This window comes from Heptranchias perlo, chromosome 30 (assembly GCF_035084215.1).
Source record: "Heptranchias perlo isolate sHepPer1 chromosome 30, sHepPer1.hap1, whole genome shotgun sequence".
Classification (NCBI taxonomy): domain Eukaryota; kingdom Metazoa; phylum Chordata; class Chondrichthyes; order Hexanchiformes; family Hexanchidae; genus Heptranchias; species Heptranchias perlo.
The window spans coordinates 12,710,041-12,736,526 of NC_090354.1; the positions used below are offsets into that span (position 1 = coordinate 12,710,041).

Sequence of the window (26,486 nt, forward strand, 5' to 3'; positions counted from 1 at the left end):
ATTCGCTCGACATGTAGTCGTGGAGATCTGCAGGCTCTTTCATGCCAAGCGGCTCCTGGCTGGCCCCAGCACCAACTGCTTACCTGTCGCTGTCAAAGTCACCACTGCCCTCCACACCTTCTCCTCCGCATCCTTCCAGGGTGCAGCCGGCTACACCTCGGATGTCTCGCAGTCGTCTGAGCGGACGAGCCCTGAAAATACACCTGCGCCTACTCTGCAGTAACACGATGGGTGGCATCAGTGGTGGGTCCTCATAGTGATACCCAGGAGCGGGCATTATTGGACACAACGGACAGGATTCGCGGAGACATGGCATTGGTGGTGTCAATGTAATGTGTGCTGTTTGTTGCTCTGAAATTCAATATAGGTAACACCCAGGACAAACCCTCAGACACCCTTGTGCACCCCCTTCATGCTCACGACACGTTTGCCTTACGCTGCCTACTGCACATATGTGATGCATGCCCTGTGGCTGCAGCACAGGTGGTGGCAGGTTGAGTGAGGCTGGCCGTGAGGGAGATGCACGAGAGGGTGAGTATGGGATGGAGCAATGAGATTGTATGAGGATTGGGTTGCGTGTTAGTGGCAGGATGAGTACTGGCGAGGTGAGTAGGTGGAGGTAAGATGAGGATGGGGTTTGAGTGGGTATGAAGGGTGATGTGACAGTAGTGTTGGCGGTGCTGAAGGAGATGTGGGGTGGGGGCAGTGTTGTGGCAGACGGAGTGTAGGGGAAAGACTTCCTGTTCTCACTGTGGCTGACCTACTGCGGTCATTGCAGCGCCTCCTGCACTGTATGCAGGTGGGCGATATGTTGGTGGCGCAGGTGACCCCCCTCTGCCACCTCGAGCCAGGCCTTCTTGGTGGCAGAGGCAGGCCGCTTCCTCCCGCCCGCCGGGGGGAAGATCTGTGTCCTCCCCCTCCTCCTCACCCCATCTGATGATACCTGGGGTGAGGCATCATTAAACTGGGAGCAGCCTTCCCCCTGGGCTGCTCCATGCTGCAATTTGTTCCATTGGTTGCAGCATCTGTCAGTGGAGGACTGCCCCTTTAACTAGAGAGCCTCCAGCTGACAGATCGTACTGCGCATGCGCTGCCCGCCCGACGCGCAGACCAGCAGCGTGGACCCCGGAGGAGCAGGTAATTGATTCCTATTAGTGGGTTGCCTGCTACAATCGCGCGGGCAACCCACTAATTTCACCGAGCGTGTTGACCACGCTCCCGAAACCCAACCCGCCGGAAACCCGCAGGCCTGGTAAAATCGAGCCCATACTGTCTGATTGGTTCAGTCATGTGTATTACTGACAGCTCTTTTTTGAATTGAGTGTCAGTTATTTAAATCCAAAGAGCCTCAGCAACTTTTTCAAATGGTTATTTAAGTGAATTGTCCAAATCAAGGAGGATTAGTTTGCTGCATTCAAGAGTTAGGTCACACCACTGTAGCTGCCATAGTAAGAAAAGGCATCTGAATTAACATTTTATGTATATGCAGAAGAATGGTAATTCAGTATAAAAGATTGTGAAAATTTGTTTTTCTTTTGAGGAGCTAAAAGGGTATAACTACTACCATAAAGACGAGTTTTATACATTACTATTATTTATTTGCTCGCTTATCTAATGGTAAATACATTACTGAATAGTAAATGTCTGAACAAAGGTTTCTTCACCCCCATCCTTCTGCATCTAACCAGTAAAAAGGGGTGAACCAGTAATGTCTATCAACCCAAGTTATCCAGTTTCCTAGACAGTGATTTTTTTAAAAAAGAGCCGCAACCCTTAAATAACATGATTTCAGAAATGGAAAGCAGTTATTTTACTTACCGACAGAATTGATGATCACATTTTGTTGATATTGGTTCTTTCATCGATTCTAAGCTAACATAAAAATGAAAGTATTCAATTCGTAGATGAATGTTATACACAATGTAGGAAAAAGCAACAACTATTAGAAAATATTTAAGTATTTACAAACCAGTGTGGAAATATTTCAGATTACTTTAATAATTAGCTTATTTGGAGATGATCTAGAATCAAAGAGCATCAGAATCCAGCTTGGTTAGGGAGAACAGTACAGTACCAGTGTTTTCTTGTATAAACAATGAGTTTTATTAAAAATGGAGGAAGTGCAGTGTACAGGTCACAATTATGGTAGACCAGTATATTGTCCACTTTGCTGTCCAAAGCAACTGATCAATTAGACACGATTTCCTGGTGAATTGTATTCAAAATGAACAGCACCTCAGATCACAATTTCAGGTACTGCAAAAACATACAAAATTGTAACTCACCATATTGGACATTCCAAATTCTTCAACATTAAGGACAGAACCTTGTGCACACGTTCAATCTCTGACTTGCACAAAGACATTTCTGACTGCTTTGTTTTGATGACTTCTGCAAACAAAATTGTACCTCATTAGAGAAAGAATATGATAACTTCTTTGGTCTTTTTCTAAGATTAAATATGATTACATATAAACTGCAATTTAATTGAGCATTCTCAACCTCTAAATTATATGAATCTTATAATCACTTTTTACCATTCTTACTGCTTGGTTTCCTCACGAGGCCACCATGGTAGAATATTAATCATACAATTCAAAGGAGAGTATAATAAAATATTTTGCAGTTGCAAGGAAATTGAAAACGGAGATACAATATACAGGCATTAAATAGCTAGATGTGGACAGAAACCCGTCACAAGCGGCAAGCAGTTCTCGTTTGTGAAATGATCTGAGAGGTTACCTCATTTGTAGGAGGAAGCCAGATTCATAGCCACAACTGACTTTTTCACTGCTTTAGGAAAATTGATCGATTTGGGGTCAGAAGGGAGACATGTTTTCCACCTTCTACTCCCTTTTCCATCCACTGTTTCCACATAACAGGTCAGGGCACGAACAGTAGACTTTCAATGCCACTTCGGCCAGCTGCAAGCAGATGTTCTCCAATTTTCCCTCCTTATCTGTGGCGAAGCACCCATGGTCAGGTGCTACTTCAATAAAATGGTTGGATCAGGAATTCTGCTACGATGTGAGGTAGGACATTTTTCAATTGCTATTGAGGTTTTTAGTTAGCAGACCTAATCAAAAGTGGATTATTTAACAGGGCTTTTTTTTTTATTAGATATAACAGATCACCCCTATCATAACCTACAGCTTAGGTCTAATTCTCTATGACTCAAACTTGCAACACTTAATATGATCCACGACATTAATGTCAAAAGTTACAGTATTTGCAAAGCTAGATCATGCTGAACAGCGTGCAGATATGAAATCAATTCAATACAAAATATAATCCAATAAATACATTTTATATCCTAGCCCAGAAGCAATCGAATTTTCTTTCCTGATCCTCCGAAAGTCAGCATTTCCTAACCATTGGCTGCTGTGAAATACAGCACGGTAGAATTTCCTGTGGGGGTGTAATTGGGAAGTTACATCCAAAATGACACCCATTCATTCGCCCATTTTGCAGACGTCGATTTACACCCAAATTTCCTGCCGATCTCATTACCATACACCAGAACGTAAATGTACACAAACAAGTGGAAATCAGCAATCAGGGCCCCAAGGGAATCTCCGAACTCTTCAAATATGGAAATTAAAGTTTCAAGTCATCTATCACGTACATTAGGCATAGCATATTTAAGAACAAGCAATCGTGGAAGCTTTCATATTTTAATATAACGTACTGATCCAATAAAATATGGGTGTAGGAATCAATAGACAGATGTAAAAGAGCAAGGAAAGTCAAAGGTAGTGCAATTACACGTGTAACACACTTGTGCCCGAGTTTCCTTAATCTTTTATGCTGGGTATTTGCTTTACGCCCCAATTACGTGTGTGCGTGCGCAAATACACAGGAAATTCCACCCTAGCATGTTGTACCAGTTCAGCAATGCAATGCCGCACAGCACAAAGCAAAGAAATTATCTTTTAAACACTTTTATTAAACTAGATCTCCCATGACCTCACTCAGTAAGTCCACTTCTGACCTGATGTTTGTCTTAATTGCATTGCTGTGCGCTGTGTATTTTTCTACCTCAAATATAGGTTTTGTCTTTTTGTGTTTTATAAATCTCTCTAATCTTTGTGTCTCTCATTATAATTGTTTCCCTATTTCTTGTGTTTGTCTGCATCTTTATCCCAGTAGTTACAGATTTCTACATCTTGTGGCTCAATTTCTCCATGCTTGATGTGCCTCTCTCCATAACTTCTGGATGTTTGTCTATGTCCCCAATTGCTCCTGATTGCAGAGTCGGACACAGAAATTTTCAATGCAGTGTGAAATGTTGTGACTCACTCAACAATATCGATATATAAAATAGATGTTGTTATGAAAAACAAATACATTTCTCAAAGATGTTGACATGACTATAGAAATGTTATCCATTAGAAGCAGCATTTTATAAGAATTGTTAAGATAGTCTTATAACAACTTGCATTTCAGCAGCAAATGGGCTGAGGCAGGGGCGGAGACAGGCTGTATTACAGAGGTGGAAGTAGGCGGTCTTGGTGATGAAGAGGATATGGGGGGAGGGGGTGGTGTCAGACACTCAACTCAGGCATCAAATAGGACCCCAAGGCTACGAACAGTCTAGTTCAGCCTAAGATAGTGGGCAGGGAGGGGGTTGGCATTGGTGTGATTTTTAAATAATCTCAAGTCTCCCTGGTTATTAAGTGATCACTCAAATCACACTCATTAGGAATGGTCCTCCTACATCAAAAGTTCTCAAATGGGTTCTTAAGCATAAAAAAAAAATCTATCATGCTTTCCTGTTTTCCAGGAACCAATCAAGACACAGTTCAACACTTACTTCATGGTCAATGAACCCATCTCAAATTCCTCATAATGCCCAGGTGTGAGTCACTTCCTAACTTTCTTTCTATGGAGAACATAAACCAAACACACAACTTACCAGGAGCAATAGTGCTGGTCTCCATATTATAAAAAGGATATAGAGGCATTGGAGAATATGAATTTTTTTTGCACAAGGATGATGCTAGGATTGAGAGGATATCCTGATCAGGAAAGGCTGAACAAGCTAGAGCTCTTTTCTCTAGAAAAGAGAAGGCTGAGGGGTGATCTGATAGAGGTCTTTACGATAATGAAAGGGTTTAATAGGGTAGATGTACAGAAAGTGTTTCCACTTGAGGGGAGAGTCAAAAACTAGAGGTCATCAATATAAGATAGTCACTAATAAATCCAGTAGGGAATTCAGGAGAAACTTTACCCAAAGAGTGGTAAGAATATGGAATATGCTACCACAAGGAGTAGTTAAGGCAAATAGCATAGATGCATTTAAGAGGAATCTAGATAAGCACACAAAGGAGAAAGGAATAGAAGAGTATGCTGATAGGGTTAGATGAAGTAGGGATGGAGGAGGCTGGTGTGGAGCATAAATGCCAGCATAGACCAGTTGGGCCGAATGGCCTTTGCTCTGTGCTGTAGACTCGATGTGATACCACGGGAAATCGTAATTCAAAACTGAACCTACTTTGATTCAGGCACTTAAAGAAAAATTCAACTCTTGCTTATTTTAACGGGTTTGCAATCAGTTTCACACTGTGACAATAAATCTTATTCCTCAATATTTACAGCCCTATATTAAGCCGAGTAAACATGGCTAGATGGGTTAACAACAGTAAATATAAATCCACAAATTGTAAATGATTTTAGCACATTACTTTCTGCAGTCAATGAAGTTTGTTTGAACATGTCCCATTAATTCAGATCCAACACTGCAGCTTTCTCACTCGCTCAAACTCTTCGATTACAAATCCAGTATTAGGGAACAGGATCTTCATCCTTTCCACTGATACAATTACGAACAAGGATCAACGATGACAAACTGCACAGATTCAGCTCAATCCTCATTCAGAGCGCAAATCCCAAAGGCCCGTTAGCGGAAACGCAGCAATCAGTGCGCACTTTTAATCACAAGACCACTCATACCTGGGGTAAAGTCCAATCCCTATACAGTGACCAAGAGCGGTCTGCTCCGGCGGTCTAAGACTCCTCTCAGATCCAAACACCTGCCGAGGCCACCGCCATATTTCAGTTTTCCCGCATTTCCAGCATGTCACGTGACACAACGAGCGCCGTGACGTCACGCGGTATAATCCGCGCCGTGACGTCACGCGACATGATGCGCCACGTGACACGCACCGAGCGTGCCGATTGTACGCTAGAAACACGATGACGTCAGACATAGTACTTTAGCTTTGAATTTATACTCATGAGACGGTGGCTGCGGACTTCCTGCCGTTCCGCTTTTCACAGCCACGGCTCCCATTCTTCTCAAGTCACTCGGTTGGGGTTTTTTTTTTTGGGGGGGGACTTTGACACAACGCGGCAGCCGCTATGATAATATTATAATTTACGGTGAATTGCGTCACTTCCGGTCAGCTGACCGCGCGCCGGCCAATGGGAGACAGTGTTTACCTTGGGCCGGGGTGGATGCCGGGTAATGTCAGGGGTGTGATGTAAACAGAAGAGACGGCGGCGGAGAATCGGACATCTGTTCCCGGAGCAAACTCAAAGGCAAGCGGGCGGACAAATAGAATAACCGGCCCGCCGCCAGTGGAGGGTGGGCCGCGCAGGATGGAGGAGCAGATCAAACTGAACGTGACTTGCGGCGGAGAGACTCAAACTTTCCTGGTGTGCGACTCGGAAAAGACGACATGGGCGGATCTGGAAGCCATGGTGAGTGAGTGAGTGAGTGGGAAGCGAGCCTCGGCTCCGGGCCCAGCTGTCTGTGCGAGGCCGTGCATTTTCCGCCTGAGTTTGATGGAGCAATCGGACCGGGGGCCTGCCAATCACCCGATACAGGGAATTCGGCCCGAATATATCGATCTGTGTATCGGTGACCTTATTGCGCGGGCTGCAAAGGGCACGGCTCCGTTTGATTTCACTCAGAAATGTTTTCGCTTTCGATGTCGATGTTTGCTATTTTAGAAATTGTATTGATTTTTTTTATTAAACTACGCAGTTCTGAAGCTTGTTTTCCTAAATTTTCTCATCAATTTTCACTATATTATACTTCATAAAAGTTTGAGTTGTTTGCAGAATTTAGAATTTTCTAAAGTTGCAATTTATTTGTATAGTTTCTTAATATCTTTAGATCTTTCTGGCCTGCGTCAGACATGAAGTAATACACTTGATTTATCTTGCCTTTTTTCACACTTTTAAAACAAAATCGTTGCCCCTTCACCTAGATTTCTTAATTTAAAAAAAAACATTTTGGTTAGATGTAGTCCACGTCAGTACATTGTTAACCATTAAAATGTTTCCTTTAGCGTGTGCTGCTGCCCTGTTCAGTGTTTTCAAATTAGTAAAAGCCAGTTTTTGAGTTTACTTAGATACACATACACATATCTTGTGTTTACCCGTTTACATTAAAGGGATCATGATGATGTGGCATTACTATGGATGATACCAGGAATGGCATCGTGTTTGATATCCAGAATCTGTTTATAGTGTGATGCATCTGGACTAATGCTGGTATGAAACCTCCCTTGGTTAACAAATGTGCAGTATAAGCAGCCATTTTGAGGTGGTATTAAATCTATTCTGTTAACAGGCTGTTGGATGGTGTTTGCAGATGGTAATGTTCTGATTTTTGACACATCTGGCTGAAACTCTTGTCGATGAGGCATATGCTAAGTGAACATTATCCCAAGTTCTTAAGCAGTACATTTTTTTAATATTATTATAACTTCCCCTATTGATTGAATCTTAAATGATCTACCAGGTGGCTTTCTTTGTAGTATTAAATGGTGCGTCTGTGACCTGCCTCCTACAGGAGGCGCTCTGCTCGGGCGGTATGACGTTCCTTTGGTATACGGTCATCTAGAAGTTCATACTTTTGGTGCTGAATTCTTACATTTTTTTAAAATAAACTTTTCTTCGAGTAGGTACATGCATGTACTAGCACGGACTGGGCCGAATGGCTTGTTTCTGTGTTATACTTTATATGTAAACATTTACTCGTAATCCTATTTGTGGCTTTATATTTATACATTGCTGAAAAGTAATTGATTCTAAATAATTTTAAAACTTTTTATACTATTGGTAGAAAGACCAGAATATTCCATCAAATAATCCTGTGTGTAAGGCGTACTTGTAGGTTGTAGATGTTTACAAATGGCTGAAAAGGTGTTAACTGAAAGTTCAATGAATTGATGGATAAAACAAATGCTTTTAATTTTTCTTCGATCTTGGTGAGTTTTTTGTGCTTGTCACAAAAGTTTTGAGATTGAAATATTTTTTTACCCCACATCAGCATCAGGTTTTTGCCCTTCATATTAACATCAAGCTGGGTTAGATGCAAGCTAAAACCCCCCAACAGCACTGTAGCAGTGTGCCTTGACTCGACCTCTGTACACAATTTCTTACTTAACTTCCTTTATTCACACCAAACATCATTGTGGACTGCAAGTAATACTGAGTACATAGTTTTGTAGTTTGGATATGTGCTTAACTTGACTACTTATAAAGAATTTAATAACCATCGTCAGATGGAAGGGACATTTATCCCATCAGTCCATCCTGGTTTGAACCTAGGTCCTAAAGGTAAAAGAATAGTATTCAAACCAGTCCCCATCAGTTAAATGTTACTTAAAACCCACTAAGAAAAATGTTGCCCATCAAGTCGCCCAGCCACCTTTCTATTGCTCTTTGCAAAATGCTAAGAATTTGTAAAAAAAATAGTACTTGGATCTCACTTGGACTTGGTTTGTCGAAGTTTAGATTTTTAAAAGAATATTCATATATGTAGCACAGCTTCAATTCAGTTGATCCTGCTGGCCTCAAGTCATTTTGCTGGATATAATAGACACAATACTGAGCATATGCTCCCCCTCTCACAAGAGCAATCATGAAGCATGTAGCATTAATGGTTAATACCTTAAACATGATCATCTAGGTAAGATGGCATCTTTAAAGTTTTGTTTCCTTTGGTAACAGTCAAAGGTGTACAGTAAATGTCTTGAATGATGAAGCATTCTTTGTTTTTAGTATATAGCTGGGATAAAAACAGGGAGCAACCAGAGCCAAAAGTAGCCCAATAGTTGCAGCCCAGAACCATCTCATAAACTAATGTTTGCTCTAACAATCCTACTTTAGTAAATGTTTGAATTTCTGTGTATAGGTCAGGAGACATGTCCAGAAAAGAGTCCCAAATAAAGTAAGATTTTTGTAAAACTTTACACCTGTTATTCCTTCATTAGATTCATACAAAACGCTAAGATGCTGCCATAGCATCTCTTGTATTCCAAACTTTTTATATGGCACCTTTCATGACTTAAGATGTCCCAAAGCGTTTCACAGCCAGTGAGGTACTTTGAAGTGTAGTCACTGTTGTATGGAAATGCAGCAAAAAGCTTGCCCAAGACCAGGTTCCACAAACAGCAATGAGACAAATGACCAGATAATCTATTTTTAGTGATGTTGATTGAGGGATAATATAGAATAGAATCAATCTAATTTTATGCAAATGATTTGACTGTAGGTAATATTTAAAGCTGCTTTGCTGAATAATATAATTTAATGGTTAAGGGATGAATGTTGGCCAGGACATTAGAAATAACTTATTGCTCTTTTTGAAATAATGCCATAGGATTTTTTACGTCCAGCTGAACAATCAGTTGAGACCTTGGTGTGATGTCTCATCAAAAATACTCCCTCAGTACAGCAAAGTATCAGCCTAGATTATGTGTTTAAAGTCCTAGAGTGGAGTTTGAACCAGCAATTTTCTGACTCAGGCGAGAATGCTGTCACTGAGTCAAACTGATACATAATTTAAAGCTCAAAAACTGAAACTTACTGACTATGTGGAATAATGGACTCAGTCCATCTACTGGACTTTTATGTGTTTGGAGTTAGCTCAGTGCATGTTGAGAATTGCAGTTCTTTTCTTTCCAGCTCCTTCCTCCTTGGATCCCATTATGCCACTGCTAAGATTACTGGTATTCCTTAGTAGGAAATTCTTATTTTGTTTCTTAACATTATGCAAGATTAAGCATCATTAAGATGCTGAACTGAATGCTGTACGGAGCAGGATTACTCAAATATCTGACGTTTTGTACACTGGGCTATCTCAGGAGATTGTGAAATACTCACTTTTTTTTATCTTCTCACTTTTTTAGTGGATAACAGTGGGACTAAAGGTCCTGGCACAGGCTTGATGGGCCTCCTTCTGTGCTGTTGCCATTCTATGATTCTAACATATCAAACTAGATGTGATGTACAGTTCAGAGGCCAGAGTCATTGCAGCATTACTTGCCTTTTAATATGATAGGCTATGGTATAAAACATAGCCCATGTTAGTCAGTCTATAGAAGCATGCTGACGAGATATAATCTTTACAAAACTATTGACTGGCTATTTTGCTATGGAAGAGGCACCAATTTCCACGAGGGACAGACACTAAAAGAAGAAGGAATTTGGTGCATTTTGCTTTTAAAACTTTGCTGAGCTTTAAAAGTGCCAGGCAATGACCATCCCCAACAAGAGAAAGTCTAACCACCTCCCCTTGACATTCAATGGCATTACCATTGCCGAATCCCCCACCATCAATATCCTGGGGGTCACCATTGACCAGAAACTTAACTGGACCAGCCATATAAATACTGTGGCTATGAGAGCAGGTCAGAGGCTGGGTATTCTGCGGCGAGTGACTCACCTCCTGACTCCCCAAAGCCTTTCCACCATCTACAAGGCACAAGTCAGGAGTGTGATGGAATACTCTCCACTTGCTTGGATGAGTGCAGCTCCAACAACACTCAAGAAGCTCAACACCATCCAGGACAAAGCAGCCCGCTTGATTGGCATCCCATCCACCACCCTAAACATTCACTCCCTTCACCACTGGCGCACCGTGGCTGCAGTGTGTACCATCCACAGGATGCACTGCAGCAACTCGCCAAGGCTTCTTCGACAGCATCTCCCAAACTTGCGACCTCTACCACCTAGAAGGACAAGAGCAGCAGGTAATTGGGAACAACACCACCTGCACGTTCCCCTCCAAGTCACACACCATCCCACCATTCCACATCATAGAAATATATCGCCGTTCCTTCATTGTCACTGGGTCAAAATCCTGGAACTCCCTTCCTAACAGCACAGTGGGAGAACCTTCACTACACGGACTGCAGCGGTTCAAGAAGGTGGCTCACCGCCACCTTCTCAAGGGCAATTAGGGGTGGGCAATAAATGCCGGCCTCACCAGCGATGCCCACATCCCATGAACGAATAAAAAAAAATGAAAGAAGAAATGTGTGGATTTGAATTTATTTTCTTACCACTTGTTTTGTATATTATTTTCCTGTAAATGTATATTGTGATGGTTGGTTAATTCAGCTTTAAATGTACTGTTGCAGTAAGTTTAGATGCAGCTATAGTTAACTGTCAGATCAATTTTGGGGGGGAGGGGGTGGAAATTGCAGTGGAACCGACATTAAAATAGTAATTATTTCTTAGTGAGTCTGCCTTATTAGTTGTGCTGTGAATTGAAAACAACATCGTATTTGTGGAAATCTTATTGGAGAACCTGTGGAACTAGCTGTGATATCCAGTATAGTGCATCAGTGAAGACCAGACACACACAACAATGTAACCTTTAGTCCTATTGGCTGAACAATGCAGTCAATAAGATAATGATTTTTACAGAAATATTTCTGTTGTGGGTGTAACACCACTAGTCTGTATTGGGACTTCACGTAAATGAAGCATCCTGAGGTGAGGGAGAGACTGTTAGCGACTTGCTTGGGAGGTGGTTTCCTTCCTGCTTGTTGCTGGCATGGAGCTAAAACCCAGGAATGTGGTGTTTTAGTGTTTGAAGCAGATGCTGCCATCTACTGTGCCAAAGCAGTGGGGCCTGGGGCTACCAATGTCAGGAGTGGAATACTTGGAGTGAATTGAACCTGAATGGGACTGGAGCTCTCTTGGGGGTGGGGGGGAGGGGAGGCCTGGGAGTAAGTGGATGACAAAGGCTTGGAGTTGCTGCTGGGAAGGGGAGAAGCACTTTCAAGCCGAAGGTTAGGCTGTGAGGGAGCTGGTCGAGTGCCTGGGTTCGGAACACAATATCAGGCCATGCGGTGAGTTGACAGACACCAGAAACTGCATCTTGGATCTGATTGGATGCTTTTAAGCACAATCAGAAGGTAGCAGTGGCCAATCACAGCTCATATTTAGTGGCTACATGGTACCCATGGAACAATCACACCTCTCAAAATGATTGGTGGAGTGTTCATTCAGCAATTGAATTTTGGCTGTGTCTTTTTACTCTGGCTACTGCCTGTGTTAATCCTGTGGCAGCATTGCGGAGAGATGCCTGGTGTCTAGCAGTTCTGGGGTATGGTGACATTGGGATGGGGAGAGAGGGAGGAGAAGTCCTGTGGTCGATGAGAGGTAAGCCCTGTCATCTGGTAGCACTGGGGGGGGGGGGGGGGGAGGTGGGAGGTGGGCTAAGTACTATTCCTTGATCTTTTAGTTGTCAACTGCAGTACAAGTGAAGTAAACTGACTTTAAATTGACAACAGGCCCTAGACGTCAGGAATGGGTCTGGGTGGGCAGAGGTACAGATGGGGGTTGAGGGGGCAGAGCAGGTCAGAATGGGCTGGAGGAAGTTCTGGTGGGCTGAGAACAGTGCCTAGAAGTGCAGGTCATTTATTGATGGACTTTGCAAACTGGGGATTGTTGATTTTGTTGTTGTGTAAAATACTTAGCAGTTGGGATCATCTGACAGAGCACATTGCCTGCCCATTGTAGAACCTGCCCAATTTTCATTCCATTGATTTCAGATTACTGTCCAGGTGGTGAAGATGAAAATTTATCCCTAGGGATCAGCCCTGTGGCTCTTTTCACCTACTTGGGCCCCACAAGGAAACCTTGGGCTTGCCCTCGCCCCAGGCTTCCCTATTTATACTTTTGGATTAGTATGCAACAGGTTTCCAAAAAAAAATCTCACCATTAATGATGGCACATACACAATGGTGTTGGGCATGCCTAGTGGATACATATATACTCAGTTTATGCAGTTAGACTTGCTTACAGGTTGCATAGAATTGATTGAGGCCATTGTTATATGATTAATAGTTCATTGCCAATTAGAATATCGACATTAGGGTCAATATACACTGAAACACAAAGTTAAATCCTATATATCATACTTCAGTTCCATAAACCTTGTCACCTAGGCAACAACTCTTCTGAAGGTTCAAAACACAGGTTTGCTTGATTCTTTATAGGCCTACTTATTCATGGCTTTCTGGAGAGCTTTCAGATGTTTCGGTACACTTCGCTGGTAATTGACTTGGGTTTTGTACCCAAGCAACAGGGTTAAGTAAATCGATGTATGACTTGTAAAGTAATTCACAGGGTAATTTCTATTCAACGTTGACAGTTTGCCTGGAATTGATTCTTGACCTGTGTTATTACTGTAGGTGTGGGAAATAAATTATTTTATTGTATAGACAAAGATTTAAACAGACGTCTCTGCTGTAATTGCTGATATTTCTTATGTTTTTAGTTGATTCCAGAGGATGATATTCAAAAAAAAGAATTCCTTGAGGCCATAAGCTTGGGGCCTGAAATTCTTCTTACAGAAAATGGTAGAATGCCTGTTTTTTTTCTTTAATCAACAAGCTGGTAACAAAATAAAGGGAGTGTGCAGCTTTGAAATTTGTGGCTCTGTAAGATCATTAATAATGAAGCGAAGTGGGCATTCTGCAACCCTTGGTTATTGTGAGATTATGAAGCTCAATCGCAGGCACTCCATGCCCCTGAGCTAGAGTGGAGGGAGTAAGTCTGCCTAGGTTCTCATTCTTGATTGCTATCCAGCGATATCTACTGTAAAGTATGTGTGGATGTTGAATAAGGACATGATCAGATTGGTGTGATGTCCTTTTGTTCAAGTTGGATAACAACTGTCTCTCTGTCTGGGTTCGTGCACAGGAAAAGTCATGGGTATTCCTTTTCACTCGCTTCTAAGCTTCTCTAATCTTTCTCCTAAATCATCCCAATTTACATTTTGGATCAGTCTTCTTTGCTTTCTAATGCGTGTAGATTTTTTTTTGGTCCGGTGACCAAAGTAGAACGCAGTCTGAACAGTGCATTGTAAATTACTTAGCATAACTTCTTTAGACTTGAACTTTCACTTGAATGAAGATTGCTACTACCTCTAGCATGAGCCAGTCCTTCTCCGAATATAACGTTTTAGATGGGGGAGGGGAATCTGTATGTGATAGACTCACAGTTGTGTCAATACTATACAAAGCTTAAGCAGTGATTCTGTCCGTACTGGTCTTGTAATCCTTTAGTATTAACTTGGTGACCTAATTGTAAAGCAACCTAAGTAGAGTTTGAGGACACGTAGTAAATTTTAATGTGGAAATTACCATTGTACAATAAAATACAGCATCTTTTTAGCTGACTTTTGTGCAAGTAATTCTAAATGCAAATCCTTTCTTCTACCTCATCCTTTAAAATGTTCCTTTTAGAATGTTTAGGAAAAAACATGTATTTATAGCATCCTGTCTTAAAGTGATTTATACAATGCAATACCTTTTGTGGTACATTGACTTATGTAGGTAAAAATATTTTTAAAATTAAACATTGTTTTGAAGTTGGACTATATAGTTGGTAACCAAAGATGGTCACAGGTTTCAGGAGATAGATGCAAGTCTGTATAAATATCTGTCAATCTGACCTTCCATAATCAGTAAATGTCAGACTGTGGAAATTGATAAATGCTAACAAACTGTAACAAAACACACTGTAATGGTATTTTTCCATATGCCACAATTTCTGGAACATACTGGACTTTATCAAGACTGGAATAAAATTGAATTGTTTTTGGCCATTACCTTGCTAAATAAACAGACTTCACTGGTCGCACATTAATCAAACATAATTTTGATGTTTCTGGGTTAATGCATTCTAGACTCTGCTTTAAAAATGTGAATAAAAGACTTACTTTATTTGGATATTGTGACCAGTGTCATCGTAATGCATAGGAATCCTGAAATGTAGGTCAAAATGTTATCATGGCTTTGGAACAGAATGCTGTGAGCACTGATCATTACAGCTCTGTTGCACAGTGTGGCTGAGGAGATTTTTTTCCCCACTGACTAGAAAGAAGGAAAATTGAGTGAATTAACTCAGCCCACACTCTCTTGCCTCCTAACAGTCTATACAGATTGGCAAATCTGTAGCTGATTATGTCAGTGGGAAGGTGATGGGTTTTGTATTCTAGGTGGATTTAGTAACAACAAAATTGAAGGAGGGAGTAAAGAGAGAAACTTTTTTGTTAAGATGCAGACTTTTGGGGTTACTCTGAAAGCTTGCTAAATAAATGTGGTGTGGGTACTAAGTCCTACAGATCACGAGGGTTACATGTTCACTCTACATAGCCTGTATTGAGTTAACTGATCTCAGCCATGGTAGTGATGAGATAATGGAGTTGGCCTGAGCATGCCCACATTTGCTAAGGCAAAAAATTAGCCCTGTCGGAATGTGAACATCGGGTGAGGACCGAATCAGACTGAGTTACAGTGTCATCATGGTCAATTTATACTCTTAACACGTGTGAAGAATGGTTAGTTGAACTTGATACTGAAGGACTCGGCATGAAATCTTAAAAAGCGAAAAAAAACTTTGCTTTTGTCACATTTCTTTTTTGAGTTGAATTCTAGATCTAATTTGAAATGACTGAGCACTAAGTAGAACTAATTGCCTTTATCATGTAATTCCAACAGTGCAGACTCTGTTTACTAATTAACCTCCCACAAACTGTTTTACGTTGGACACACTGTGTGTGATGTGTTAAGTATTACTATGGTTGACAAGTTCTATAACTCTGTGATAGTTAAAGTACAAAAAATAGTATTTTTTTTGTTTTTTTTTCAGGTACAAGTTTCATTTGATCTAAACAATGTACAAATGAAGTACTTTGATGAAGATAATGAAGAGGTGAGTTCCTATAGTGTTCAGGGTAAACTACTGGAATATTTTGTACAGTTTTAATAAATTTACTCTGGCTTTTAATGTTTCAACTAGGGCTGTCAGTATATCATGGTTAACTTCTGCGATTAACATGTTAATTTTTTGGAGATTAATTTTGTGGTGAGTTGTACTGTTCAAGGAGTTCCTGGTATCTGCTGTCCACCAGCAAGGACTTAAACCTGTGCCTTTCTGTTGTCTTACTGACCAACCAATGATTGTTCTCCTGCGGAGGAGGGGGGATAGGACAAGGTAGTTTCTCTAGAGCTGAGCTGGCTGCAAGAGGACACAGTGGAAGATTGGAGCCACGTTGAATCTAGCTGATTCAGTAATTTCATAATTGAGCTAGCACTGCAGGGCACTGTTGATGATTGACCAGCCAGCCTAGCTTATTAATGGGATGTATCAGAATAAATCTGTCACTGGGGGTTGAGAGTTTTTTTTACATTTAGGTTCAAATAAAGCTGACGGATAGGATGGGTCAGCTGTATAAACAGTGGAAGCTTGCCAGTGATCTATGCTGGGAATCAGCAGGGTTTTAACTGGTTAAACTCCAGCACTGCTACTGTGCATACTTAAACTTTGGTTCTTGTCAACCTGCATCTAAGCTCTTTGAGCTTAAGTAAGTGGGATGTGTCCCTATGAGGAGAAAATCTGCACTTCATACCAGGAAAACAGAAACTACTTGTGTGGCTTTCTCAGTACCTTGGGTTGGAGACTCTTGTGATGGGTTTCTGCATGTATCAGACGCCCAGCTGACCAAAACAAAAATTCCATGTTCATCCCAAGTTGGATATGTGACATTACTTTAATATGTTCTTTAGCTCCCAAGTACCTCTGTGGTATGTTTAAGGAATAAAGACTTATATATAGATTAACTCCTTAACCATTAGCTTAGATAGCAAAATAGTTTTTTTTTGTAAAAATAAAGTTTGGAATATTTTGTAGTGTATGTTTTATTTCATGACCCTTTTTTTCTTTTTAGGTGTCTGTTAACAGTGCAGGTAGGTGTGCACAAGAATTAAATTTGAAAGTATAGAAAACTTGCAGATCATATACTATAAGAGTACACTTTTTATTGTATTCAACATCATTCTGTTTGGCTGTTTGACTTACTTGCAAGAGCTTGAAAAGCAGAAAAAAATGAGCTGTGCAATGACACAATGTTTATAATTTTAGGAATAAGCTTATAAATGTGTAAGTTTTTTAAATTAAATTTTTTGAGTTGATTTTTCTCCCCCTTTTCAGGTCCCTGTTTCACAAACTATAATCCAAACAAGCAAGTGACCTCCTCCCAGGTCACTACCAATGAAGTTCTTGAACTAGCCTCTTGCTAGGTGCACAAGAGTACCAAGCAAAGAGCCTAACCTTTGCTCAGTATTCCCCATCTTGTCACCAGTAGCCTTCAACCGGCAGGGTGGTGGAAGCAGATTCAGTAGTAACTATCAAAAGGGAATTGGATAAATACTTGAAGGGAAAACATTTACAAGGCTATGGGGAAAGAGCAGGAGAATAGGACTAATTAGATAGCCCTTTCAAAGAGCCGGCATAGGCACGATTGGCCGAATGGCCTCCTCCTGTGCTGTACCTGCTATAATACTATGATACTATGACTTCCATTGCGATATTCATTATGATTCTTGCTTTTTATTTGAGGGTTTAAACAAGCCTAAATATGTAGCATGTAATAAGGAATGAATCATCCTTTAAAAATGTGTATTTATTTATTTGTCTAACATCAATTGTTATTTTCAACTCTGCAGTTTTCTTTTTATTTGGTTATGTAGTATAGTCATGGTCCGTAAGGCGCATGTTGGAAATTTTAGTTGTATACTTGCCCTCCCTTTCTATACTGCAAGTTTGCTTTTTTCGGTTCCGCTGTAATTATTTCTTTTTTTTTCTATAACAGAGGAATATGAAGAAGTTTTAAAGGTAATTGCATATTGTTGAACTAATTGTGGTTTAAAAATGTATCACTTGGTATTAAATCAACCCTAATTTTGCCTAATTTTCCACATCACTGAACATTTTCCTTAGCGTACCAGTTAATAACAATGGTTCCGAATACTATAATAAAGATGTTGTGTACTATGTGCACTGGCATTGTTACTTCCTCGTAATCAACTGTACATTAGTCAATTATCCTTCCAGCAATTTATGTCCCAATCATTAATCCTTTAGTTTGGATATAGTCAACATGAGTAATAATAAACACACTTGGCTTCGATGTCTGCATTCAGACAACTGTTGTATAGTTGAATATATGAAGACTTAAGAATCTTTCAAAGTTGCCAAATAATAAAAGCATATTGACTTAACTTTGCAGTTTCTTTGACCTTTCCCTTTATTTTTGCTTCCAATTTTCAGTCCTTCCTCTCTCCTGAAGGCACTGATTCTTTGGTGGGGTCTAGTTCCACTAGTCACCCCTCCAGTACCTTGTCCAAGTGGCCATTATTCATGTGTAAGTGACTGTCGCACGTGATTCAATCATGGGTGGGGAGGGGATATCACAACAGGCACCAATTCTTGCCAGCATCTGCACACTCAAAACTTAGTGAGCAGGATAATCTAGGCTAATTTTCTCTAAACCAGAGGCTAATTGTACCTCCCCTGTTGCTGCTCCACTGAGACTAGCTACCTTAGCACAGTTGGGGATCAAATCTGAGTCCTTCATTGTCTGTATGGCTCAGCCACTCATGGGATAAGCTTGCTGAGCTATTAGAGGAGCAAATCCCAATTTTTATTCTTTGCTAGAGATGGAATAATCTGGGCTGTAGACTTTTCACAACTGGCATTAGTGCCACTTTGCATGGCTTCGAAAGGGTTGTGCTTGTAATAAGGTGAGTTGTACATTTTTCTTTTCCAAGGTGGAGTGTGTTACTATTCTTTGATGATCTCTCCAGTTAATGATGATGCTCTCCACCAGTAGCGTGTGAACTTGACCTTAGAACTAGGCCTTTCTGAGGGCATACTTTTGATGGAAGTTTTTTGTTTGTCCCTTGGTGTGAATAATGCTGTCACATTTGTTGCCCAGTTGCTTGCTAAGCCATCTCAGAGGGCATTAAGAGTTAGGGCATGACTGGAGTCACGTGTAGGCCAGACCCCTCTAGGGGACATTTTCCCTTCCCTTATGCTAGCCCATTAATTATCAGATTTATTGAATTCAAATTCACAACTTGATGAAATTTGAACTCGCAGCCTCTGGGTTGCTAAAACAGTACCATAAACACTACACTACCGTCTGCTGAATATTGGTCCAATTTTTTTTTAAAGCATCAGTAACCATTTTGGTAATAATAAACATTTTTGTTGAATTGCAAGTGCTCTGTAATGTACTGTTTGTAGTAAAATGTTGAGACCTCTATCTTGTTATTGCTATTTGTGCTCTTTTAATTAGAGTGCAATTAAACAAGGAAACCAGATTCAGATGAATGCTTATGAAGTAAAACAACTGAAGGAAAAAACAGAAAGCCAGTGTGCAAAGAGAACCTTTGAAAATAATGAATTGAAAGAATCTCAGAATAAGAAAGCTAAGAAAAAGGAAATGAAACATTATTCACAGTTAGCAAAAGCCATTGGCCAAGACATGAAGGTTTCACAAGAAGCTAAAAGAAAGGTAATATATTTTTATAAAGTGTTAGAAATTTTGAAGTCAAAAGGGCAATCTATTGGCTATACTGGACATTGTTACAGTCTTCGAAATTCATCCACACTGCAATTGAATTGGAGTGATTTGACAAAGGAGGCTCTCTTTAGAGCCATTCCTTTGTTTCTTTTTTATTCCCTTCATATTTCTTCTGCTCACACTTTCTTGATTTGGAAACCTGCCTGTGACCTTTTTCCAGGCTTTTTTAATCCTCACCTCTCACTCGATTTGTCTTCCCCCAAGTCACACACCATTCCAAGACAGAAAGTGCAGGTGACCTTCTTCCAGAGTTTGGCCATTATCATTATTAAGCCAGGCAGCAAGAGCTGCATGAAAGTGGCCTGACCAGCCAACAAGAGATGCACGAGTGGTCCGAAAGGAGAGAGAAAAGAATTTCTCCTCCTCCCCTCTCCCCCCCCCCCCCCCCCCCCCCCCCACCCATTTCTCCTTGTGAAAAAGTGCATGGCTTTGACTTCCTATTACCTCTCCATGATACCAGGAGTCAAAACATGAGCTTTGAGTAGGGGTTGGAATTGTGGTTATAAAGCTATGTGCTGATGTCATATTGCAGCTTGTTGATGCACCACTTTATTGTTCCACAGATCTGCCAGCCTCAGTTTTGAATTGACTAGCAGTAAATGAGTAACAACTCTACCAGCTTACTTGTTTTCTTCTGAATATTTAAAAATATTTTTTGCCCTATCTTAATGGCGCAGCTCATCAGTGTACAACTGTATACTGCTTTATGCAGTTTTTTTTTAACTAATTTACACAAATATAGTAACTTTCTGTGCATATCACTGTTCCTGTAGGTGATGTCAAAAGAGGTAGATCAAAGCAAGGACAATTGGCGGCTGCCTCCAGTTTGGTTTACAGGATACATGGAAACAGTAAGTACAGGCATACCTGCTGTTCAGGATGGGATTATTAGGCAAAAATTGAAAGGCTTCACTGTTCGTTTGGAGCCTCATTAGCTCTGAGCGCAGGTTAGAAAGGACTACAACATCACAGCTCTGATTGTGTGCATTCTATGTGAGCCTCTGTGATGGCAACAGAGTCTTGTAATTTCTTCCCTTATTCTAAAGCAATATATTGCAGTGCAGAAAATGCAGTTCTAGAGCTAAAACCTGGTGTTCTAAACCACTGTAGTTTTTACAGTGGGTGACTGGCATGGGGATGACACTTTTTTATTTTTATAGATCCATCTTAGTATTTTGTGGTAATCTTGTTTTTTTGGAGTTGTAGGGCTATCTTGTTTACATAAAAGGACAAGTAGGTTTTGTACAGTGTTCTATTTGATTTTGATGTTTTTAAAACCTGAATGACGTGTAATCAGAGTTTTAGTAATAGCCTTGAAAATGTTAACTTAGAAGTGTAAAGCAACACTATTGTGTAACGTTAACAAAGTAAATGTTGCTGACAAATATAGAAGATTAATAACTTGAAATCCCCATTTTCAAACTTGCTTTCTGACAAATGAACAAAACGAGTTGCATTATTTGACATTTGGTTGGCTGTGTTATTCTTGCCATCTGCACAGACCTGTGCATTTATGATGAAATAAGATGTCTCCTTCCAGATATTAAAAGAAAGAACTTGAATTTATATAGCACCTTTCATGGTCACTGGACATTCCAAAGTGCTTTACAGCTAATGTAGAACTTTTGAAGTTCAGTCACTTTATAGGGAAATACAACAGCCAATTTGCATACAGTAAGGATAAACAAACAGCAATGAGATTAATGACCAGATAATCTAATTTAGTAATATTGATTGTGAAATAAATATTGGCCAGAACACTTGAAGAATTTCCCTGCTCTTCTTTGAATACTGCCATGGGATTTTTTTACATCCACCTGAGGGCAGATAGGGCCTCGGTTTAATGTTGCATCTGAAAGACAGCACTGGAGTGTTGGGCTGGAACATGTGCTTAAGTCTCTGGAGTGGGGCTTGAATCCGTGACCTTCTGACTTTGAGATGAGAGTGCTGCCGCTGAGCTAAGGCTGACACCTCAGTGTAGTAAAAACCTTGAAGTTACAATTCCTACTAGTATCTTCATTATGTGTGATAGTTTAACCCAGATGGACTTCAAAGCTTCATTTCAGTTGCTTGCCATAATAAGATTTGGCTTGCTGGTAATAAAAATGTCAACACAGTTTAAAAAGAAAATCCAATCATTTAACTAAATTTTGCACATTTTGTTCTTCAAAGCATGCTGCTGTTAGAATAGGCAGTTTTATGCAGAACATGAATATAGGTAACTGAAAGCTAATGGCTTGAAACCTTTTAGAATTCAGGCAGATGGTAGTTTGCTAACGAGCCCTGTTCTGTGAATTTTCAGTAATCGATCTTTAACTCATCACTGCACTATGTTCACCTAATCTGCTGTATCGTTTCCAGGGATTTGCTTGGCCTACAATATAGCTCAACAGGCCAAGGGGACCAAAGGGAAGTTGAATTTTTTTAAAAATATGAAGATGTGATGTGCTGTTATGTCGTAAGACCAGGAAGGTCTCTGGTTTGATCCCTATTCTATACTGAGATTGCTGAATTGAGTTAACTGTGCTAATTGTCAGCCAGGCAGTGGGTGGGGTCATCGCACTTGTCCTCTGTGTTCCTGGACTGGGGGGATGAAATCTGCTTATTTCTTGCTGCTAATGCTATCAAATCATTCTTACTGGATGGTGTTTGTGCATGGACAACAGGTGAGGACAAGATGGTACTCCCTGTAATGCCCTTATGGTTGAAGTGCCTACTGACATTTGTTGTCTAAGTTGAAGCATAAAAAATGTCTCCCTAGTTGAGGTTAGCTAAAGCCTATAGAACTGAACCCCAGCATGAGTCATAAAAGAGGGAGGAATTAGAATTAAGAATACAAGTGAAGACTTTTCCCATACTGTAGCTCAGAGAAACTGTAAGAACAGATATTTATGTTTGTTAGTGCAGACAATAATGTCAGTTTTCTGCTGCTGATCTGTGCCCACAGGGGCGCTAAGCTGATGCTGTCCAGACATATTTACATGGGCACAGTAATTGCTGTCAGGCCCTCTAATAGCTGTCGGATCCTATATTTATCTGGCCAGATTAGAGCCAGATCTTAACAATCTAGTTCTACATACGTTTGACAGTGATTCTCAACATTAGAGGGGCAATCTGGTGCTGTATTGACCCTTCTGAGAATTTATGTAATATTCAGGTGCCTTCATCCAATCTTAGTTGAATTGAGTATAGCTACCCCATTTATATTGCTGGCAGTCCACAATGGACCTCCAAGGCCTTTTTAATTATTAATATAAATTCTATCTGATGTGCTTATCCAGCTTACTCTATATAATAAGTAGTAATGAAGACAGTCTGAAAAGTGACATTGCTTTGTACTTATTTATATAGAATAAGAATGTGTTTTTTAAACAAGTGATATGTTTGCCACTATATTATCAGACCTATTATTAACAACCTGAATATTGTCACAAAAGATTTAATCTTCCTGTTCCTCACTCCAAAATAAATGAGATATACGGTGATGCTTTGTCTGCCCAAGAAATACCATACTAATTAGAAACAATATGCTATCTTTCCCTTAATCCCTGGTGTATCTGTTGTTTCATAAGTGCATAGCACATGACTAATCCAGTGGGTTGTTTCTCCTTCGATTTTTTTTTTCTCTTTTCTGTGTTTACATGTAAACAAGAAGTAAAATAAGAGAACAAGTGCAGAACTTTCTGAGGGGCCTGAGGTGCTGCCGCATATTGCGAAATCCCATTGCTTTACCCATCGTTCAAATTGTTGTCAATGGACATAATATCACAGGCAAAACACCCATGATTTTCCAGTGAGCCTCCCACTGTGTGTGAGGCCCTGCCAGTGACACGGGCTCAATGTTCGGCCCCAAAATTTTTTGCCAGTTATAACCATATTTTAATCTCTTGTGTCATTTGTTTGCTATCTGGGACTTCAACTTCTCTGCATTCTAATTTTCAGTTCAAAGATAAGTTCGTGAGAGAAACAGTTGACCGGATCTGTTGCGATTTCTTTGAGAAGGTGGGCATTCAGCAGTATGAGCGTGCCTCTTCCAGTGCTCTAGTGACACCTCCTATCCAAGTTCCAGAGGTCCACACTACACAGATCAGCTACTATGATTGGCTCATGGCTTGTAGCAACTGCCAATCTCGTATCCTTGGAGTACGCTACCAGTGCAGGTAATGTGAAGTATAAATTATATTTTATGTACCTGATTTCATTTCACTTGTGCCTATTGGGTATATCGGGTAAAATTTGTCCTTGGGCGAAAGAGCAAAATGAATAATGGAAATGAAAATTGGGCAGTTTGTGAAACAGGCGGCCAATTCGGTATCACCCGTTCTGCACTGCAGCCCGAGATGAATTTCACTCCCACCGTATCTGGGTCCACTTCCTTCAACATCTTTGTATAGTGCAGCTTTAATTTTTTTAATTTACTAAATCAAGATTCCTTTATTTTGTTTTGTCAGCTGTCTATGCACATTCTCTGAATCAGACTTTAGATGGCTAATTTATAAGCTTTTAAAGTAAAGAATTTAAACTAAATTAATTTAATAGTTGGAGCTTTTTTTATACCATATGGTAGCCTGACTGAGAATTGTCAAAAATTGACCTATGTGGGTAAATAAATGATAGTTTATCTGAACGATAGTTGAGCTGAGATTTGAAGTTTAGCTTCCCTGTTTGTGAGTCAGCTGTTCTGTCATGAAGGTATATTTTCAGCCAGATAAAATACAGGTTTAAAGGGTACGTTTTCACTGCAACTGTAGCATCAGTGTGAAGAGGTTTTGGTTTGCACTGACATTGCAGTTATATTGTATGTGTAGTCTAAACCCAGTGTGAAGGCCCGATCTGACACATAAACAAAGCAGAGACACACCGGACAGACCACACCTGGAGGAGGGAGTCTCGCTCTGCTTTACATCACTGTCACTTGACTTCACACCTGATTTACATGCTAAGTTTCACGTTGGTGCAAAGTGGTTTTGCTTTCGCACCTTTGCTAAACTCGTGGAGTGTGATTGCACTGTTAGATGTTTCTTAAGTGAGCTTAGACCCTTATGTGATCCACTCTATCCAGTGGCAATGCAACATGACACATGCGTGGTTGTGGCTGCATAGTTCTCCACTCAGCAGTATCAGAATATTGGTTACATTTTAATGTTGAGAAAGTTGACAATTAGGGAACCTTTTGAATGTGGCTGCAGTTATGTAGCAGTGGGTACAAAGTCAAAGCTGTGTGTAGTTGCTCCATGGTGGTGGCAGGCATTTGAGTGATTTTAGACCAAAATGACACTACGCTATTTGCATCAGTGCAAGACGAAAGCCACTTAACACCTATGCCAACTCTGTAGTGTAATTGGCCTATGTTATGCCTCAAAGAAATCAGAACTGTAATGTAATTTCATAGAAATATCCTGTATCTGAATATCCCTACTTTATTTCATTTGTGTAAAAACCGTAGCTTAATCTTTGGCAGTGTCCCTTTCCTCCACCTATGCTAATTAACCGTTACTGTCGATCGGTTTGTGCATACACAGCCTTGTTTGTAATTACCATTTGCAAATATTAAAACTTATTTTCTGTATTATTTAACATTTGTATTAGCCTTTCTGTTCTTGCTGCTACTTAACTATGGGGAAGCATGAGGTGATGAAACTTTTTTTTAAAATGCCATCAATATGTTTGGTTATATCTACAATTTATTTTCTATTCTGTATACTTCCACAGGTTATTTTGTAAAATGACAATAATTAGAAAGGAAGGATTTATTTCACAAAACCAGCAGCTAAAAATATAATAAAATAACGCTACGATTGTGGGTTTTACTGTAATGAGTTCTCATGGAAAATGATTCATCTTAAAATTGAACTTTTTTTTAATTAGAAACTCAGTTAAGAGTGTTTTTGAACGTAAGTGTATATTTTTGTAACAAAATTAAGGTAGTGTAATTTAAATTTATTTTCATAGCATTTGTCCCACATACTCCATCTGTGACTCCTGTGAAGCTAGTGACTATGGGCATGATCCTAACCACGCATTGTTGAAGCTGAGAAAACCTTTAGCATCTTCGCCTGAGATCACACCAGCACAATTTGTTGGAAATGCTCTCCCTGGTGTCGCAGAACAAACAAGGTAATGTCAATCTCTAGTTAAAATGCCAGTCTAGAATTTAACTTTGTTAGGACGCTGCCTGGTATGAAAAAATACAAATATGAAGAAAGACTTAAAAATTGAGCGTTTTTCCGTTAGAACAATGCTGATTCTGGGGCGATATGATAGAAGTGTTCAGAATTATGAAAGGTTGGGAGAGGTAGATAGGAACACACAGTTTCTGTAAATCTGCTGGGATCCTCCCACCACCCAAAGCAAAAGGACTTGCAGTTCAACCTTTTCAATCTTTTTTACTATCAAAATGCGACCCATTTTAAAAAAAATAATACTCACTTGCTGATAGAAAATCTATAAAAATGAGATCTATCTTAAAACCACCTGACTACAGACATCATCCATTGTTCAGACTTGAATGTGGATGGAGGCTGCCTGAAGTGAGTTCAAAGCCTCATTGAATATATGATGTGGAGATGCCGGTGATGGACTGGGGTGGACAAATGTAACGAGTCGTACAACACCTGGTTATAGTCCAACAGCTTTATTTGAAATCACAAGCTTTCCTCCTTCGTCAGGTGACCTGACGAAGGAGGAAAGCTCCGAAAGCTTGTGATTTCAAATAAAGCTGTTGGACTATAACTTGGTGTTGTACGACTCGTTTCATTGAATATACATTTCACTGTAAAGCATGCCTTGTATAACTGGCTCC

At 40.2% G+C, this 26,486-nt stretch overlaps 2 protein-coding genes across 3 annotated transcripts in view; one reads left to right on the forward strand and one right to left on the reverse strand.

The window, feature by feature from the left end:
• si:busm1-163l24.4 (uncharacterized protein LOC368754 homolog) overlaps positions 1 to 6,040 on the reverse strand; it is a 65,030-nt gene extending 58,990 nt beyond the window's left edge. The window contains exons 1-3 of the mRNA XM_067968930.1: positions 5,953 to 6,040; positions 2,286 to 2,391; positions 1,819 to 1,872 (exon numbers count right to left, since the gene is read on the reverse strand). Of these exons, the coding sequence (XP_067825031.1) occupies positions 1,819 to 1,872; positions 2,286 to 2,365 (134 nt within the window). The 5' untranslated portion in view covers positions 2,366 to 2,391; positions 5,953 to 6,040. The remainder of the gene's footprint in view (positions 1 to 1,818; positions 1,873 to 2,285; positions 2,392 to 5,952) is intronic.
• A 395-nt stretch (positions 6,041 to 6,435) lies between these two features.
• nbr1a (NBR1 autophagy cargo receptor a) overlaps positions 6,436 to 26,486 on the forward strand; it is a 51,631-nt gene continuing 31,580 nt past the window's right edge. The window contains exons 1-8 of one of the 2 annotated variants that reach the window (XM_067968932.1): positions 6,436 to 6,702; positions 15,907 to 15,969; positions 16,985 to 17,003; positions 17,909 to 17,931; positions 19,397 to 19,615; positions 20,458 to 20,535; positions 23,627 to 23,844; positions 25,637 to 25,801. In XM_067968932.1, the coding sequence (XP_067825033.1) occupies positions 6,601 to 6,702; positions 15,907 to 15,969; positions 16,985 to 17,003; positions 17,909 to 17,931; positions 19,397 to 19,615; positions 20,458 to 20,535; positions 23,627 to 23,844; positions 25,637 to 25,801 (887 nt within the window). In that variant the 5' untranslated portion in view covers positions 6,436 to 6,600. The remainder of the gene's footprint in view (positions 6,703 to 15,906; positions 15,970 to 16,984; positions 17,004 to 17,908; positions 17,932 to 19,396; positions 19,616 to 20,457; positions 20,536 to 23,626; positions 23,845 to 25,636; positions 25,802 to 26,486) is intronic. The other variant, XM_067968931.1, reaches the window with a different exon arrangement.